General features: G+C 42.1%; 1 protein-coding gene across 1 annotated transcript in view; it reads left to right on the plus strand.

Annotated features, from left to right (window-relative positions):
* Window positions 1-19901, plus strand: part of CAMTA1 (calmodulin binding transcription activator 1) — a gene marked incomplete at its 5' end in the record, with an annotated part of 885827 nt that overhangs the window by 13207 nt on the left and 852719 nt on the right. The window contains 2 exon segments of the mRNA XM_079918494.1: window positions 13523-13592; window positions 18561-18679. Coding sequence (XP_079774620.1) covers window positions 13523-13592; window positions 18561-18679 — 189 coding nt within the window.

Genomic DNA, 19901 nt, shown 5'->3' on the forward strand with positions numbered 1-19901 from the left:
TGCCCCCCCCACCCTGCCGACCCCTGCATGCGTGCGCGCGCGCGCACACACACACACACACACACTAAACGAACATCAGGTGGCTCTGAGGTTCATTTATATAGAAAGTGGACACTAGGACACTTGATGTCAGGGAGGGGAAGCTGGCCCTCCTTTAGTTGGAGCTGTTTTTCTTGCAGGGAACACAAGCCACTTAGGTTAAGTGAAGGTGGTTTTTGTATAAGGAGAGCAGAGGCCAACTGGACAGTCTGGGAACTGCACCCGGAGAGCCTGGAGTGACCTTTTCCTCTGGAGCCCCTGGGGCTGAGTCATGGCTCTGCTGGCCCCCCTCTCTGCTGCTCCCCGTTTCTCCTTGCACACAGGGCTTCTCACTCGCACGCAGGCTTCTTGCCTCACCGTAGTTGGCACGCAGTGGGCAGGGGTCCCGGTCATGGCTTCTGTGCATCCTGACTCTGGTTCCAGGGCTCACTGTCATCTGACTCCAGTCTCTATGGCGTGTGTTTAAAATACTCTAGACTGAGGTTTGGACTGACTCCTCTCAGCCACTTGCTTTGTTCCATGGCTGGGTGTTCACCCCGGTCCGGTGCACGCTGAGAGAGGGCTGGTTAGGGTTGCTGGCCTGCTGATCACTTAGAGGGGCTTAAGGTGAAGGATTGTGGGAGAAGGGGACTGTAGCAGGGGGTCCTGATGCCTTGACCTCTGTCTCCATCAGACAGTGTAAAAGAAAGAATATTGACTCCAAAATGGATTTCTCATGTCCACTCGCTATAGCGAGTAAACTTTTTGCAGAGAAAATGTTCCCTGTGGCTACAGCTATGAGGCGGAGCATCCTCAGCCAGCCAGCCCACTTGTGTGTGGAGCAAGTCAGCAGTGGGTGTAGCAGCTGTCCCAGGGCTCGTGCTTGGAGTGGTGGTGAAGCAGCCGGGACCCGTGGGAACCTGGTGGCCTGGCAGCCATTGCCCTGGTGGTTCTCAGGGAGAACCAGGCAGTGTGAGGGATGCCAGTGTCTTCTGAGGTGTCCCACGGTTGAGATGCTTGGGTGGGCTCCCTTGCCTTTCCCCTTCTTGTGGACCACTAAACCTGGACGGTTGGAGACATTGCCTCTGAAGAGGGAGTCTGGAGGGAGGAAACGGAACAGCCTCTGTCTTAAGCACATGCGGCTACCTGTATGCATACTTGTTTGGCTTTTTCTTCGTATCCTTCCTGCATCTAATCTCAGGTTTTTCTTGATTTCTCATGGTAGAAGGAGGAAGTAAAATTATAGTAAACAGTAGAAGACTGAAAGCAGGGGTTTGGAGGTCTATGTAAAAGGGCTAGTAGCCAGCACACCAATGAAGTCTGAAAATACAGCTGCTTAGTAATTGATGTTTCATAGTGATGACCTTGAGTGTATTCACAGAAGCAATACTAAGTATGCTCTGCTTAACGAAAGAGGAAAGTATATAATGTTTTAAAGATACATAAAGATACATACATAAAGGGATTTGATTCCTTTTTTAGTAACAGCTTTATTGAGGTATAATTCATATAACATAAAATTCACCCTTTTAAAATATACAGTTAAGTGGTTTTTAGTATATTTACACAGTTGTGTAACTATCACCACTATCTAATTCTAGAACATCTTCATCACTCCAAAAAGAAACCTCTACCCGTGAGTAGGCACTCTCCTTTCCTCCCTCTCCTCTGCTCTAGGCAATTAGAAATCCACTCTCTGTCTTTATGGATTTGCCAATTCTGGACATTTCATATAGATGGAATCCTACAATATGTGGCCTTTTGTGACTGGCTTCTTTCCCTTAGCATAATGTTTTCATCCACGTTATACTATATATCAGAACTTCATTTCTTCATGGTGGAATAATACTCTATTATATAGATATACCACATTTTATTTATCTGTCCACCAGTTGATGGACATTTGAGTTATTCCCACTTTTTGGCTACTATGAATAATGCTGCTATGAACATTTGTGTACATGTTTTTGCATGGACATGTGTTTTCACTTCTCTCCGGTGTACACCCAGGAGTGGAATTGCTAGGTCATATGGTAACTCTGTGATTAACTTTTGAGGAACTGCCTGACTGCTTTCTAAAGTGGCTGCATCATATTACATTCCCGCCAGTGATGTTTGAAGGTTCCAATTTCTCCACAGCCTTGCTGGCACTTGTTATCTGTCTTTTTTTTTTTTTTTTTTTTTTTTTTTTGCGGTACGCAGGCCTCTCACTGTTGTGGCCTCTCCCATTGCGGAGCACAGGCTCCGGACGGGCAGGCTCAGTGGCCATGGCTCACGGGCCCAGCCGCTCCGTGGCATGTGGGATCTTCCCGGACCGGGGCACGAACCTGTGTCCCCTGTATCGGCAGGCGGACTCTCAACCACTGTGCCACCAGGGAAGCCCTGTTTGTAGCTTTTGAGGAGTCCCTGAAGCCTTGACTCTGGTCTTTACCCCTTAAGTGCCTTGTGACTTTGAGCAAGTAACAACCTTTCTGAGCTTATCTACTTACTGTTTTTTTATCTTATGAGGCAGTGTGTAGCCATTTTTACTTAGAGATACTTACTGAAAACATACAGAAATTTAGGCTTGTGATTGATTGTATTTATATAATTCAAAAATAATTATTTTTTCATGACCCTCTTTGGTTGTTTACTTAGAAGTGCAATGCTGATAAATTGAATATTTTTCTGAACATTTTTCCTAGTCTTGGAAATCAGGATTCACTTCTGTTCATAATACTCCAGAAGCTTCCACCCTGCAGGGGAACAGATATGGATGTAACTGAGTCAAGGCAGGTCATGATGCATGGTGTAATCATGCGCTGGAAGGAACTGGGAAGACTTCTGGAAGGAGGTAGAATTTGACCTGGCATTATTGACAGGCAAACATGCTGGTTTGACGAGAAATTCCAAGCGGAGGAAATGGAGCAAAGGCACAGAGCCAGGAGTACCGGGGAGGCTGGGGTTCCTGGTGCATGTGGGTAGATGAGCCGGGCAAAGTAGGTAGGGGCTGGGCTGTAGGGGCTTGGAAAGTCAGACTGAGGAGCCTGGCGTTTACTCTCTCTGCTTTGGGAGAGGCTTTTAGGCTTTTTTGTTGTTGTTTTGTTTGTTTTTTTAGCGGAGGAGTGGGATTGATTGCTTAGTCAGTTCTGCTTGAAGGTGCTAATAAGGACCTGCTTACTGCTCCGGTGTCCTCGCCAGCGTCCCACTGTGGGGAATTGTTTTAGATTCTGGGTGTCTCGGGGCACCATGCTTTCTCTTGGTTTTAGGCCGTGCGCGCTGTCCTCGCCTTGGCTTAGGAGGCGCACTTTCCTCTAAAACAAATACACACATACTTACACATACGGTCTGTTTTGCTGCCTCTCCTCGTCCTCTGGGTTTCTGCTTAAATAACACTTTTCGGAGTAAGCCTTCTTGACCTAGATCGGGTTGTGTGCCCTTCCCTGGTGCACCCACAGTACTTTATGGTTTTCCTGGTCCTAGATCTTTTACTTGTGTTGAACTTGCTTGTTTACTTCTCTTTCTCCTTCAGTTAGATTTACATCTTTAGTGGTCAGAGGCTTGAATACCTGGCACCTGGGGTGGGCTTAGTAAATGTTTGTTGGTTGAATGAATGAATGAGCAAAGAGGAAGGACTGGAGTTGGGAGACAGTAGCTCCTGGCAGGAATGTCGGTAGCAGTGGGTTGGAAAAAGGAGCTGGTGTGACTGAGCTGTATGTGTATGTGTGAGAGAGGCACAGTTTTGTGCCTGACTGACCATGGGCCTTGAGGGATGAGAAGAGTTGGAGGTGACTTTAGCTTGTGAACCTCAACAGCTGGTGTTAGTGAGGCCATTAACTGAGGGAGGGAGGAATAAGGAGGGATATCTTTGGGGGAGACTGGATGCAAACGTATCGGTTCTGTTTTAGGTGTAATTGGGGTAGCGTTATCATGTATGCGTACAATATGACATTGGGAGTGTGGATCAGAGATTAGGGAATCATTCATATCACCCTGTTTTTTCTCTTCATTGAACTTTCAGAGGGCAAGGGAGCCCTGGTGATGGAGTCCATAGAGGTCAGCCTCCCTGGCACAGGGCGGGGTGGAGAAGGGTGGTGAGTGGACCTGGAGGGGCAAATAGAGCCTCTGGCAGAGTATGTAAGTTTCATGAACGTAGAACCTTGATTGTCTTGCTTGTGGCTATTATACAGCTCTGTGCCCAGAACAGTGCCTGTTGGTTGAAAGAATGAATCAGTTCAGATGAATTAGGAGTAGAATTCACAGCAGTGGGTGAAATTGTCATGGGAAAAGAGAAGGGACTTGTGGGCAGAAATGTGGTGAATGCTTCCATTTAAGTGACACCAGAGGGGAGAGGACCAGAGGAGACCAAGGAAGAATGGTCAGAGAGGTGTGGTAGAACAAGAACATAAAGTCAGGGACGCTTAGTGCAAAGGGTTGTAAGGAGGTTATCAGTTGTAATGCCGAGAGGTTGAGTAGAATGAAGACTAAGAAAAAGGTACTGATTTTTGTCAATTTGATAGTGAGTTGAGAGGATGAGAAAGAGGTAGTGAGAGAGTAGACAATTCTTTCAAGGGTTTTGGTGGTAAATGCAGAGTGCTGGTAAAATGATAGTGAAATGATTGATCAAGTCCAAGGTGAGAAAAGAAATCACTGGGCCCTGATCAGTGTATTAGTTATCTTTGCTGCTGTAACAAATTACCATAAACTTAGTGGTTTAGAAAAAGACACATTTATTATCTGGTTCTGTGGGTCTGGAGTTCAGGCAGGGCTTTGCTGGACCTGTTGCTTCATGGCCTCCCAAGCCTGCAGTCAAGGTCTCATTTGAAGGCCCGACTGGGGAAGGGTACTCTTCTAAGCTCACGTGGTTCCTTCATGGGCAGAGCCAGCACGGTAGCTTGCTTCATCAGAACCAGCAAAGGAGAGTCTGCTAGCAAGACAGGAGGCACGATGCATGTTGCCTATTCATGGAAGTGATGTCCCAGTGCCACATTCTGTTGTCAGAAGAAAGTCACTAGGTCCAGTGCACACTCAAGGGGAGGAGGTTATACAAGAGTGTGTGCTAACTTCAGGGGGTGGGGGTCATGGGCAGTCCACCGTGGAGTTCCAGTAGGGAGGGATGATGGCCCTAGGGGGCATAGGGCAGTTCTTCGGAAAGATGCCCTATAGGGCAGGATGGGAAGTTTTGGAGGTGCAGTTCCAGCTGAGGGTTCAGGTATGTCGCGTTGGGGACCCTTCTGAGGAAGCCTTCCCTGCCGTCTCTCTTCATCCCCGATGAGAGGCGTAGGTGCCTCTTGAAGTGCTCTCTCCTATTAGATGGATTAACAGACTGTATTGTAATTGTCATTGATAAACCCTCTGCTCTGCGAAAATTGAATTATTTATCAGCAAATTCTTGGCCAATGGGGGTATCTGTCCTGCTTGCCTTAGGATGTTGCTAAGGATAAAATCAGGTAATTCATGTGGAAGTATTTTATGGAATGTAAAGAGATTTGCAAACAAAAGGCGTTGCCACTTTCCCCCCATGTTCAGTAGAGCACGTGGACTGTAGCGTACATTTTACTTGTTAACTTGGGTTCATTTTGTTGTACCTAAGTTACTGAACTGGGCTTTATTTAATGCTGTGATATTTTTAGGACTTTTCCAGTAGACTGTTTGCTTTTATGATAAATGACCCCAAACTGCTGCACCTTTCAAGTCCTTGTATCTAGTTTATTGTTTTTTAAAAATCTGTCCTTGCTGTTCCTTGTCACTTTTGCTTCTACTTATCTGTCAGTCTCTAGCTGTCCTTTCCCCTTCTGATTTGTTGCTTCTGATCTTCTCTGGGCTTGGCAACCTGATAATTAAGCTTATTAGAACTATGCATGGTTTAATAGTAATCAAGCTAGGACTGTGGATCAGAGAGCCCTTCTCACAGTGAAGTGTGTGAGCTTTTGCGCGTGGACAGATGTCTTTGGCCACTGAGAGTGTCTTGGCATTCTTCCTAGTTCTGGCAACATTTGGATGAGGTGAGGCCCCACGTGGCCAGGTTCCATTCAAGGGGACGCCTCATTGCTCTGCTATGAGAAACAGTGTTCTCCTCCCCTTTGGTTTTGTTTTTTTTAAAAAAAATTTATTTATTTATTTATTTATGGCTACATTGGGTCCTCGTTGCTGCGCGTGGGCTTTCTCTAGTTGCGGCAAGCAGGGGCTACTCTTCGTTGCAGTGCATGGGCTTCTCATTGCGATGGCTTCTCTTGTTGCGGAGCATGGGCTCTAGGCGTGCCGGCATCAGTAGTTGTGGCTCACAGGGTCTAGAGCGCAGGCTCAGTAGTTGTGGCACACAGGCTTAGTTGCTCCGTGGCATGTGGAATCTACCCGGACCAGAGCTCAAACCCGTGTCCCCTGCATTGGCAGGCGGATTCTTAACCACTGCGCCACCAGGGAAGTCCCCTCCCCTTTGGTTTTGATGAGGTTTTAGTTTTGGGGCCGTAGCAAATAGTGATCGGTTATGGGTGGTCTGTGGTTCATGGACTAAAAAATGTTTGAGAAGCACGGAAAATCTTTCTACGAGATCAACATCCAGACTTGTGTGTGTGTAGCTGTTGTGTTGCTGGCCTTTCCTTTAGGATGTTGAACTCCCAGCTTGCATTCCTAGGTATTCTTCCATGTTCCTCGTATGTTTTGGCTTTTCTGTCAGAGCAACTTGTGAACTTTTTCTGCCCCAACTTTTGCATTGGTTCTTTGTGGAGAAGCATTATTGCATTATTGGGAGAGAGCCTGTGTTCTGTGGGAACAGCCCAGGAGTTGTGTAGGGAGCCCTGCTCCTGGTTCTTGCTCTGTCCTCTCCCAGCCTGTGCCCCTTGGCAGGTGTCTCTGCCTGTGCCTTGATGCCTTTTCTAGAACAGACATCATGTCTGCTCTGCTGCCTTCTGGGGCCAGAATAAGATTTTAAATGTGAAAATGCTTGTTATATGTACATAATATCAAATGGAATGCCTAGCTTGTTGAGTTGATATTTTATATCTCTCTTTGAGTAGTTAAAAAAGTTATCAGTATTAGTAATGGTAAGTGCTACTGAGACAGTGTAATTTTAAATTTCATATAGCGTTTTTTTTTTTCTGAATATGTTCTACTAGAATCTATTTATACAGGTGAGGACACTTAATAAGTGCTCTTTGATTATTTTCAGAGTATTGAGTATACTGGCTTCCTAGCCAAATTAAATTTATAAAAATTCTAATGATATTGCGATTCATACCTAGAAAGAATTTTTTTTTTCATTCTGAAATCAGTTTAAATACGCTTTACATGAATCTCTGGTAGTAGTGAATCAATTAATGTGATTTCTCAGGTCATAAATCAGGCTCGATATATTGTAGTATTAGTTCCTGTATTAGCTTCGTAGCCCTTCAACTGTTTTGTGGTTTGTTTTAGCAACTTGTTTGCTGTTGAACTCAATTCTAGGTGTTGAACTCAATTTGAGAGCCTAAAATGGTTTGTGCCCCAATTACCTTAGAGGTTACTGCTTCACTTTCTTACTGCGCTGGCCCCAGTAGTAGGAAGTCAGCCACCTAGCAGACTCGCAGTTTTCCTTTTAACTTGAGTACACACTTTAATTTTGTCTCTAATACATGAGCACAAAATATTTTTGTACTATACCATGTAATTTTTTCCCCCACTAACCTTTTGTGGTTTGTGTTTGGGGTGCATGTTGGCTTTCTAGTCTCAGAGGTCATTAGCCCGGTTTTATCGAGGCTTCCAGAGCCTGGTCTCTGACAGACCCTGTGTTCCTCTTTGTCGAGCAGCCCTGTGCTCTCAATGGTAGCGTTGGCTCTGTTGTTGTCCGTCAACATGGTAGAGTATTTTCACCCCCTTAGTTCTTCTTACTGGGTCGAAAGTAGCTCTTGTCTTACTGCTTGATTGTTCATGTTCCAGAAGACAGGTGGCAACTCGGGGTGGCCTCAGGAGAGGGAGACAGAGGTTCTTAAAAAGACTGCTGGTCTTCAGTAAATCCTACCGTCACCAGAGCAAGAGATGGGACCATTCTTTTTCCTTTCCATGAACTTCTGGGAATGCCATTCGTCCATGAATTCAACGAATATTTGCGCTTCTATTATGTGCCAGACATTAAGTACCAAGAAAGCCAGACATCCCTTCAAGGATGCCCTGGATGTAGTCTTACCTTGATATGTTAGAAAAATATTTATCGGAGTAGAAAAACTGCTAGATTGGGTTTAGATGCTGAATGGCCTTAGGGATTAAAGGTGGAGGTTGTAGGTTTAGAAGGTATTTCTGAAAGGAATGACTCTTCTATAATTAAAAAAAAAAACAAACAGTTACGGATGACATTGTGGCAGAGACTGCTAGCTGATTGCGAAACCTAGCTCCTCTTCCTGGGCAGGTAGCCAGACTGCATTTCCCAATCTCCCTTGCAATTAGGTGTGGCTTTGTGGCCATATCCTAGCCAATGGCGTGAGAGCTGAGAAGTGTGCCACTTCCAGGCCTGGCCCGTAGAACCGTCCGGCTCGGTTATCCGTGTCCTTTACCTCTGCTGGCTGATGCAGAAGAGCCCAGTGACGTAGGAAGGCTCCTGCCATGAGATGGAAGGAGATGTGGGGCCTGAGCCGCTGCTTGGAGGAGAGCTGCCTCCTGATCTACTGTGTTGGACTTTACACGAGCAGGAAGTAAATATTTATGGTATTTGAGCCATGACACAGTTTGTTCTAAGAGTTAGCCTGCCTAACTAGGCACGATGCCTAGAATGCTAGGCAAAACTGGTGAGTTTAGTAAAGGTGCTGAGAATTTCGGACTCTGCCTTAATTTTGATTTTTTATATGTCATGTTATGTGTAATGATCAGTGAATTTCAAGGCTCAGTTTAAAGCTATGTGACAAAATCTTTTTAATGTATCACTTTTAATTGATACAGCTGGTTTATTGCATTCAATGGGGCATCTCTCTGCCTTTGTTTTAATAAGCTATGTGGGTCCTCAGCTAGTTTTAAAGGGACTCTATGGAGACTTAAGCATTGTCAGTCCTTATTTCAAAGAACTGTAAATACAGTTTTCATCATGCAGCTTCTCTGTCCAAAAGCCAGTAATCACTTCTCATCATATAGCATTTTGTTTCATTTATTCCATCATCCAAAACTATATATATATATTTATATATATATATTTTAGTATATAAAACGAATGTGGCTGTGTGTAACCCTCTGACCTAGGTTCTCTGAAGGGAGGCAAAAATGGATAAAACATATTTCATGCCTCCAAGGAGTTTGTGCTGGTACACAGATAGTTACTAGGTTTCCATACTGCTCTCATCTCCTCACTTCAGGCTTTAATAAATCATGTATTATTTCTTCATTACATTTTTTTTTTTTTTTTTTTTTAGTATTGTCTCCAATTAGATATACCTTTTGAAGGCAGGGAATACTTTAAAGAGCTTCTGTGTCCTCTCTTGGGTACTTCTAGCGGACACTGGACTGTACTTAATTGAGTAACCATCTTTGTAGTGTCTTTTGCTTTTCTTGCTTGGATATTCTGGTATAGTTTTGTATTATAGTTTGTGTTAACAGGCAAAAGTACTTTCTCAGTCTATTAGGAATCCATGGAATTGTGCAGTCAGGAGTGTTGGGACTGGATCTTTATTAGATCTAATTCCTCATCTTTTAGATCATCTAGTTTCTGATAGTCTAGGTGTGGCCGGTGTCAAAGCACATTAAATTTATAAATTTAATTTGGCTAGGAATCATGGGGGTGTCTCAGAGGCACAGACTCAGGCACCACTCAGACCTGTGGGTCAGAACCTGCAAGAGCCTCAGATGACCCACATGTGCGTTAAAGTTGGGGATGCGCTGCTCAAGGTCAACCTGTGATTTTATTCTCGAGAAAACTGGCAAAGTCAGAGAGTTAGCAGCGTCATGCAGCTGTTTGTTTCAGTGGCTCCCATCCTGGATACACCTTGGGATCACTTGGGAACCTTTAAAAAATACTGATGCCTGGGTTCCATCTCCATACATTCTGGCTGAAGTGGTCAGGATTGCAGCCTGGGCATCAGAATTTAAAAAATCTCCCTAGATGACTGAAGTGCAGCCACGCTGAGAGCCGCTCAACCTAGTTAATGAGAGAATCCGGGTTTCCTGATGCTCTAATCAAGTAGTCCCTTTGCTCCACACATGGATGTACTTTCAGAAACAGAGCTCTCCCTACCTGATTTTTCATTGTAGAGCATCACTCCGTTTTATTTCCTTCACAGCATTTATCCCACTTACCACCTGCCTCCCCCACTGGCATGTACCCCATGAGTGTGGGACCTTTGTTAGTCTTGTGTACTGCTGGGTCCCAGCTCCTAGGACGGTGCGTCTGGCACACGTGAGGTGCTCCTTTCATGTGTGTAGAACACATGGAAGGAGTTATGATAAAGATGGAGGCATCCGGCAGGAGGGAAATACAGGCTATTCAGACAGCACCAGTTGGGCTGCTCGCCTCAGTCAGCGGGAGGCTCCCGAGGGCAGAGAGGTCCGAGTCAGACTTGAGAGCCAGCCAGGGAGGGCAGCATGCAGACTGGAATCCAGAGCTGGCGTTACAGCTTGTACTTTTCCCACTCGGCCCTTGCCTGTGCGCAGAGAGCTCAGCTGTCTGTCCCGGCCTTGCCAGCAGGCGGTGGTGGGCCTGGCTCAGGACCCCGTGGCTCCAGATCCTCCGACCAGTGAGTGCCCCTCTCTGCACTCCGGAGCCAGTCTGGCTTCCAGAGCCAGGTCTCGGCCTGGTGAAAGGACCTAGCTCAGAGGCTGGCCCCGGGGTACTTCATACAAGGTAGCCATTGCTTGTGTGAGTTTGCTTGTTTCGCCCTATTTGCCTTGAGACTCATGTTGTGTTTTTTAGGATGGGATGTCATTTGATTTCACTCTCAAGTTATGTGAGTGAGTTTCTTTCCTGGTTAAATGAACTATTAAGACTTCATTTATTACGCTAGTGCTATTGAGAAATCACGGTTGGTTGTTCGTGATATTTCTGTTACATATGTTGTTTTTAGCGTTTAATTCTTTCGATTTGTTATTTGATACATTTTACCACTAATTTACCTGTCATCAAACTTTGAAGTCAGGTGTAAAAGTTCTTTTTATGAAGTCATTCACTAATGTGTTCCACTGTACATTAGTGGTTTTTAAAACTTTTTTTTTTTCGCGGGCCTCTCACTGTTGTGGCCTCTCCCGTTGCGGAGCACAGGCTCCGGATGCGCAGGCTCAGCGGCCATGGCTCACGGGCCCAGCCACTCCGTGGCATGTGGGATCTTCCCGGACCGGGGCACGAACCCGTGTCCCCTGCATCGGCAGGCGGACTCCCAACCACTGCGCCACCAGGGAAGTCCGGTTTTTAAAACTTTTGAGAAGACCATTGTGAGATGTCTTGATCAGTGGTAAACCTAAGCTATCTTGTTTTTTGGTAATAGGAAGCCAGAAAATGTTAAGTCTTGAACGTAAAACATTCTTTTTAACACCGTAAAATTTCAAGTTTCAATTTGGAAACCACATTAAGATGAGATGTTGCATTACGGTGCTGAGAAGACTGTTGCTGGCGACTCTCAAAAGATGTTGCCTGAAGTCTAGAATCCCACACTCGGTTGGGGGAGAGACTAATGTTGAATTTTCCAAAGGAACACGAATGCTGAGTCCATAGTTCACAGGGAGAACCCTCAGGCCTGGATTGCTAGCCAGTAGTTACCACTATTGATTAAATCAAGCAGAAGAAGGACAGTAAAAGTACTGGAACAAGAATTTTCCAGAAACAAGAAATAAATGATTAGGAGCTGATGGTTATCCTGGTAGCTGGGGTCGCATTGTGGAGAAAGACTTTTTCTGTGGTGAAGCACCCACTTCCCGTGGCTCCAAGGGAGAGGAAGATCAGAGCCTCAGGGGAGTGAGCTTAGTCAGATTTCAGCACTCTTCGCAGCACAAATAATCCAGGCAGCCATCAGTGTACTGTCAGAAAATGTTAACGTTGTTAAAGATTATCCTCACTGGGGCTTCCCTGGTGGCGCAGTGGTAGAGAGTCTGCCTACTGATGCAGGGGACGCGGGCTTGTGCCCCGGTCCGGGAAGATCCCACATGCCGCGGAGCGGCTGGGCCCGTGAGCCATGGCCACTGAACCTGCACGTCCGGAGCCTGTGCTCTGCAATGGGAGAGGCCACAACAGTGAGAGGCCCGCGTACCGCAAAAAAAAAAAAAAAGATGATCCTCATTAACCGTAGTAACAATGGCATTTTATATTGAGTGGTACTCTTGAATCTAAAGCCCTTATCTGTGCAGTATCCCATCCAATTCTCTGTACTTTTTTGGATGAGGTAATACAGAGAGGTTAAATTACTTTCCCAAGGACAGCTAGTAAGTAAGAGAACTGAGTTTTTTATATTTTAAACATGAAATGTTGAGGGTGATTGTTGAACTGTCTTTGGTTTTCTAGGTATATAAATCTGTGGTTTATAGTGCTGGAGGAATAATCTAAAAATTTATTTAATATTACAACTGAACAAAAAGGGACCCAGACTAATTGGCTGGCAAGACTCAGAGAAATTCCCCCCCTCCTTTTTAAAAGTTACTGTGGTATAGGTTTTTTTTTTTTTAACATCTTTATTGGAGTATAACTGCTTTACAATGTTGTGTTAGTTTCTGCTGTACAACATGGTGTAGGTTTTTATATGAAAGCTTTAATTTTATCTACATGAAGCAGCCTGAGAGCAGAGACCTGGTCTTCCAACGTCTCCCTGACTCACTCCGCCCGCCATGCTGTTAGTTGGCACTCACAGGTCCGTTTGAATCAGTCAGGTATGGGCCTTGCTGTTGGGAAGCGGTAATGATGTCGTTGAATGTTGACTGAGCTGCAGAATGAAATGGCATTGGTTCTTCTTAGTAACAATTTACTGTACGTACAGCACATATGCTCCCTGTTAAAAAAAACTGCTCAGGTACTGGAGGTTCAGCAGCATATATCTTTTTTTCACACACGTGTACTTTACATTTTGAAACACTGTTAGCCTACAGAAACATCGCAGGTGTACTGCAGAGAACTTCTTTCCCCATGTGAGAGAGTGAGTTGCCGGTATGTTTCATCGCCCTTGACTGTCAGTACTTTATTATGTGTTTCCTACAAACAAGAACATTCTCCTCCATCACCACAATGCAGGCATCAAAATCAGGAAATGAACACACAGACCTCTCTACCGTCGAATCCTCCGAGCTATTCTGGTGGTGCCAGTTGACCCAGTGCTGACCTTGTAGAGAAAGGCCCCGCGGGGACCCTGGGTGGCGCTTGATTGTCTCCTCAGCCTCCTTTGATCCAGAACAGTTCTCAGTCCTTTCTGACTTCCATGACCTTGACGTTTGTGAAGACTACAGGCCATTTTGTGGAATGTTCCTCAATTTGGATTTGTCCGATGTTTCCTCATGATTAGATTCAGGTTTTGCATCTTTGGCAGGAATATCACAGAAGAGCCAGTATTTATCTTTTTCAAAGATTAGTTTTACATTTTATTTTCTGTTTCCTTAGAGCGTTTCCCAAAGTGTATTCTGCGGAACTAGCACCTACTGTGTTCTCAACACCGTGCCACCTATAGAAGGTAGGATTCGAAAGCTTTTGACTTACAGGAAGGGGTGGGCTTGGCAGTGAGAGTAATTCCATCACTGTAGTGCAGGAAAGCCTGTGATGAGGAGGCCTGGGTTCTGCCTTTAACTTGCTGTGTGATCTTAGATGAGTTACTTAATACATCTGGGGGTAGCAAAATAATACTCCCCTCGTAAAGTTTCTGTGAGGATTACAAAGGCAAAGGGTTTAATCACATGGAAAACTCAGAGCACTCTGCAAATGTTAGATACACTAATACAACGATTTTGTAATTCTAGTGTCAAATTCTGGGTGACTTAGAGTAGGAGCCTTGTGGTATTGCCGGAAAAGCCAGAGGTCATGTCTGAATCCCATTTGAGCCACTTACTAGCTGTAGATCTTGGGCAAATTAATCTGAACCTCAGGTTCTTCATCTGTAAAATGGGGGTGATTATGCCCAGACGGGTTATTGTGACGATTAAATGAAGGAGGACAATGTAAAATCCTTTCTGGATGCCTGATATAGAGTCCCACAAATGTCTGCTCCCTCATAAATAGTAGAAAATAAATGTACTTGATCACATGTAGCTCAGATTGAAGTTGAGTGGGACGAAGCAGGAGAGGATGCCCCAAACCCAAATTGACGGCAATTGATCGCAAGGCTTCTGGGCCTCGCCGCTTTATCTGCCCCCACCTACATGTTTTTAGATTGAAAATATAAAATTCAGGTAAACAGTGAGAAGTTTATTAAACCTGAGTTTGAGTTGACCTAGACCTGGGTCAGAGGTTTGGTAATATGATTGACAGGGAGAGGGTATCTGGCCACCTAAAAATAGAAAGGGTAAGATTTGATGATCACACGCACTCTAAGAAGAGGAAAGGGGTTGTGAAATAGCAAAACTAGTTATACTTTTCTATTAAAAAAACTTATTATTTTTTTTAACCTTTAAAAAATCCTTTGGATAATTACAACTGAGTTTAATTAATTTTGGAGAATTTCTTTCGAGAAGAATAAGAGGAAATCATACCAAGGCTTGGCACATCGTTGGTGCTTAATTAATATTTATTTTGGATGGATAGCGATTTGAAGGTCTTAGATTAGTAATGGCAGTATTTGCTGCTGTGAGCACTGTGCTGACTTGAATTTAACAATATGTGCTTATGTTTCCCTGAATCAGTTCCTATCCTACTAATTAAATCTAAGCACATAATAATTAGAGCTAAACAGAAAATTGTAGCGCTTCCTTTTAATTTTACCACTCCAAGTTGTTGATCAGATATATTCCCAGTAAGACTGAGCAATTTGGTACACTGTTAGACCAGCTTATTTTGAACAGTTTGTTCTAGAGGTTGAGAGGTTAATCATAATCAACTTGATTGAATGACAGTGTTTGTAATTATTCACAAAACCAAAATTATTGAATTTTTATTAATTATGAATCAAAATAAAATGTATACATCATTTCCAGGTTAGACTTAATACAGTTATGATTTACCTTGTAGAAGTCAACAGTGTGTTCCAAGGAAAAGGTCAAATACATTTCTTTGGATTTAAATGAAGGATTTGGTAATGTGAAATCTCAGATTTAGAAATAAAACATGAAAATAAGAATTCTGCTTTTTGTCTAATTAACTAAGTGAATGAGCATTCTCGTACATTTTAGAAAGTTTTAGTTGAGTTATACGATGCCTCTAAAGTTATTATTTGGAAAATATTTGAAGGTTGACTGGAAAAGGTGGTTCATTCTCTGGAATTAATAGCTGTCAGCCAAACAAATCATCTGTCAATTTCAAGAGCTTCACAAGTTCTTTTTATTGTGAAGTAGGTTAGAAAATTATTTTGTGAAGTCATGTATCAGACACGCATATTTTGCTAGATAATGATAGTGAAGTGTTTTACTGTATTTGGTTGACACTTCCATTTTGCAGTGTCAGAGTTTAACTCGGGATTTAAATACCGAGATGCAGTTGAAACCACTGTATAACTTACTTTTAACATTAACTCAAGATACTGTTGGAATCCTTGTACTGAGACAAGGATTTAAAAACTGGTACATGTGTTATCTAATTATGATATCAATTATAGTTACTCCAAAAACATTAAAAAGCAACATTTAATTAAACAACACAACTTTATACAGTATAGCCATGTGAGCAGTTCTTTTCTAATGTGAAAGCAAAGTTACTCTTTATTCCATTTTAACTAGAAAAACTGAAATTTGAAAAGGCGAGTTTTAACAGTTTGGCTGTTTGAATTCCTGATATTCTTTTCCCAGTGTGAAAACTGCCCTCTTCATAATGCACAGTGGGAAAATTTACCCATTGTTATGTTTCTTAAAAACATCCAATTTATATACAGCATGAACCTAAAATTCTGGAAATAGCACAGTTTAAAAACTGATTAAGGGGAACCCGTTGGCCTGTCATACTTCTATTCCTTTTGAACCCATGGCCGCGCATCCCCATATAGTGCTAAATTTAGGAACTTGATTGAGACAGTGCTCACACAGCTATTCTCCTTTTCCTCTTTAAAAGCCTTTGGGCCGATTCACTGCTGCCTGATTTGGTATCAGAGTGGAAGACAGAAAGAAGCCTTTTCTCTAGCAGTTAGTTGTGCTGTTGAGAAGAGTGCTCGCTCGCTCGCTCCGTCTCTCTCTCTCTCTCTCTCTCTCTCTCTCTCTCTGTCTGTCTCTGTCTCTGTCTCTCTCTGTCTCTCCCCAACCCCACACACACCCACACATACACCCACACACTCACTCATATGCTTCCTATGCCGCAGGACAGCCGGGTTCTTCAAGGAGGCTAAAAGGACAGATGATTAACATCAGGTTGTGACCACAAACATAGAAATAGAAGCGGGGGTTTCATATTCCATTCATTGTCAAAATTATACATAAATAGTTTTTTCAGAGCTGTGACTAGTCATATACTATTCAAAGTAAGCCAATTGATTGAGCGTCTAGCATAGTACTGTTTTCATAGAAGGTACCCTGTAATTGGTAAATATCGGAATTGAGTATAGATTTTAGAATTTTTTCACCTCTACTTTGAAGATTCTACACATCAGGGGAGATTTTTAAAGAGCAGAGTAAAACCACTTTAGGGAAAGAGAGAAGGGAGGTAAAGGCTCATGTGATTTGGTATTGTGCACTTTAAAGTTTTATGGCCATGGTACCTCCCTTGAGAGGATGAAGTGCAGGGAGCATGCATAAGCACATAAAATTACAAAGGTTTTATAGTGTGTAATTAATACAGAACTTTCTATGAACTTGCTTTTACTTAAACCCTTTTTGTTTTTTGGTTTTGTAGCAAGGTTTTTTAAAAGTTTAATTTTATTTTGCTATTAAATTAAAATTTTGCAGTCAATTTTTAAGTTTTTCAAGTTTTTATACTGCTTATAGAAATAGAGGATAGGCATTATAATTCAATTGGTTGTGTAGTTCATGGACCAAAAAAGATTTAATATGCTAAAACTCTCAAGTTCTTCCCTATGGGAAGATGTAGTAAATTTCTTAGATGTTATTTCTGTACCCAGTATTTCCCTGTTAAGATCTTTTCCTTGAGAAGAAATGTGTTAATCAGATGAAAAGTGTTTGGAGAAGATTTTATTATGACTGTAGAAGTATTTTTTATTCTTTTATGTTTTTCGCATGTTCAAAAAATAGTCTATGCTAAACAAAATTGTAGTAAATGACTGGAAAAATATACTACTGTATTTCACTTTCAACATTCTTAACTAATACCCATATGCCCATATAAGGTTGTTTAATTGTAAGGCATTTAAAATTACTGAATGTGACAGTAAATTCTCTAGGGATCTATGCCTGGAGGAGAATTAGAGATTATCTCATTCTCCTTGATTTGGGAAGGCTGAAAATATTAAGTAACTTACCCAAGGTCACACAATTAGAAGGTAGCAGAACTGGGCCAGAATCCTGGGCTCTTGACTTCGAGTCCTTTCTTACCTTACTGATATCAGAGTTAAGTCATTTCACCTGTGACTTTCTGGAGCGAATTCAGTCTTCAGTATTTTAATATATTGCTCCTTGGCACCCAGTTATGCATTGTACCTTTTGGATGTTGGGGCTTCCATTTGGCATTAAAAAAAATTGGAGTGGGTAATTTGAAACTCTGACCTAAATGTGTCAAACCTGGCAAGAAATTAGGAGCCAGGCAAAGGGACTTTGTTACAGGAATGAAACAAGAAATGATATGTAAATAAATAAGTGAATGAAAGAAGGAAATGATCTGTTTTAGAAAGTATCAGGGAGACTGATTATCAGATAGACATACCATCTAGTCTGAAAGTAAGGAGCTTTTCCCTCACTGATTTAGAAGAGTTACGTTTTGATGAAATACATTAATCGTGTAGATATATATGTAAATCAGATTAATTAAAAGTGTATGTTTTTACATTTAGGCTAGAAAGGCCAGCCTCTGTATTACCTAGGTAGCTAACTGGAGGTTTAAATTCCTTATATGTATAAGATTTGTAATTTTCTTTGGAAAGGATAAGTCTCATTTGTATTCTATGGGATGAAGTAGTATTAATTTATCAATAAAGTAAGCAGTCATATTTTATTATAATTCCTCTTTTCTAAAAACCTTAAAAACATTTTCAGCTGTTAATAGAAGATTTCTAGGTGTTGTGAGTTTAAATCATTTTATAGTTTTGATGTACTTCATGGAAACCTGGTGAAAGACCCTTTAAAAGCGATGTTCTGTTTATGGGCAGCTGCTGGGGTATTCCCTGTTCATTTGCTCGCCACGGAGCAAAAAGCTCAATCTTATTTTAGAGCCTCTTGACCAGATTCCTGCTGCCATCTATCTGATAAGTGTGTAAATGAGTTTTGTTAACTAAGAGGAATAATGCTCTTGGTCTCCCAGTGACTAAAACTCAGCTGCTGTTTCTGACCTTGCCAGTGTACTTAACAGGAGATTTTCTCTATGATCTTCTCTGAATTTATTGTTTTCTTCTTTATAGATGATCATGGGAACAGCAATAGTAGTCATGTAAAAATCTTTTTACCGAAAAAGCTGCTTGAATGTCTGCCGAAATGTTCAAGTTTACCCAAAGAGAGGCACCGTTGGAACACTAATGAGGTAGATAAATTTCTATTTTTAGGGGTACAATTTTTTTTAAGGGCAAACTCGCTAGGTCATTTTGCCTAGTACTACTTTATATTAGCTTTAAATTCAAAATATTGAACTAGGAAATTGTAAATGAGAAGAATACTTAATTTGGATTTGACAGAAACCAACATGTTTTTTGACCTATCTCTGATCTGCTTGGCTTGTGTTGCAAACTATCAAATGTGCACGCTGACTTACTAAGGTAGCATGAGTTTCTTCTGTCTTTGTGTTTTCTTGCATTTTGGTGTGTTGCATTTGGTGGTTGACTCTGTTTGCATCTCAGTTAAACCTTAGTTCTTACGTTGTCATGAATTGATAAGGGTACAGCTCCAGTATTCTACAGAATGTGCCGTGTCTTGACAATGTGAAGTTTCTGTAGAATTTGGAAGGGCAGGGTTCTTATTAGCAAAATAGCTCTTGTCCTCTCTGATGAAGAAAGTTTGCATGGAGAATTAACTGGTTTACCTTAACGATAGGAATTTGTATTAAGAATGAAGGCTGTATAGTAGGTTGTTGATCTGACATTCAGTTAGAAGGAAGATTGATGAAGTAGAGTGAATCAGAGTTTATTTTGTTGGATGATGTTTCCTTTTTTGGTAAATCTTAATCTGGAAGTCTCAATATTAGGGGTGGATTGCTTTGTCATCTTTTTTATTTTGAAATCTGACTATTTCAATTTAGGGTAATACCCATTTAGTGTGGTGATGAGAATTGGGTCTGTGTCCATCATGCTGGGAATTCTATTCCTTTAATTCAAATGGCTGGGGTTATTGGTTTTGCAAAGTTGGTCTCAATCAATTCGTGTTGCTGGTTCAACATTTATCAGTACTTCCAAGTTAAATTATAAATATAACACCCTGCCCTGTATTGGGCACTCAGTTTTATTAAGATACAAGAAGAAAATAGTGCTGCCTATTTACCCTTATTTTTAAAAAATCGTTTTCTCAAATTCTTGACTTTACAATGCTTTTGTTTTGAGTTATGAGGTTATGTGAAAGTCTCTTCATTTATCCTAGTTTACAGAGTTAAATACTCACTAGAATCTCATAGTTTTGTTACCTTGTCTCAACTGATTTTAAACTTCTTTTAAGGTATGCGTATTTTGATTATTTGAATAAATTATATTTCCCCCCTCAGACAGAATACTTTTGTTTTGACAAACAGCTAGTTTGGAGGCCTGTTGTTTTAATCA

The sequence above is a fragment of the Stenella coeruleoalba genome, assembly GCF_951394435.1.
Source record: "Stenella coeruleoalba genome assembly, chromosome: 1".
NCBI classification, from domain to species: Eukaryota; Metazoa; Chordata; class Mammalia; order Artiodactyla; family Delphinidae; genus Stenella; species Stenella coeruleoalba.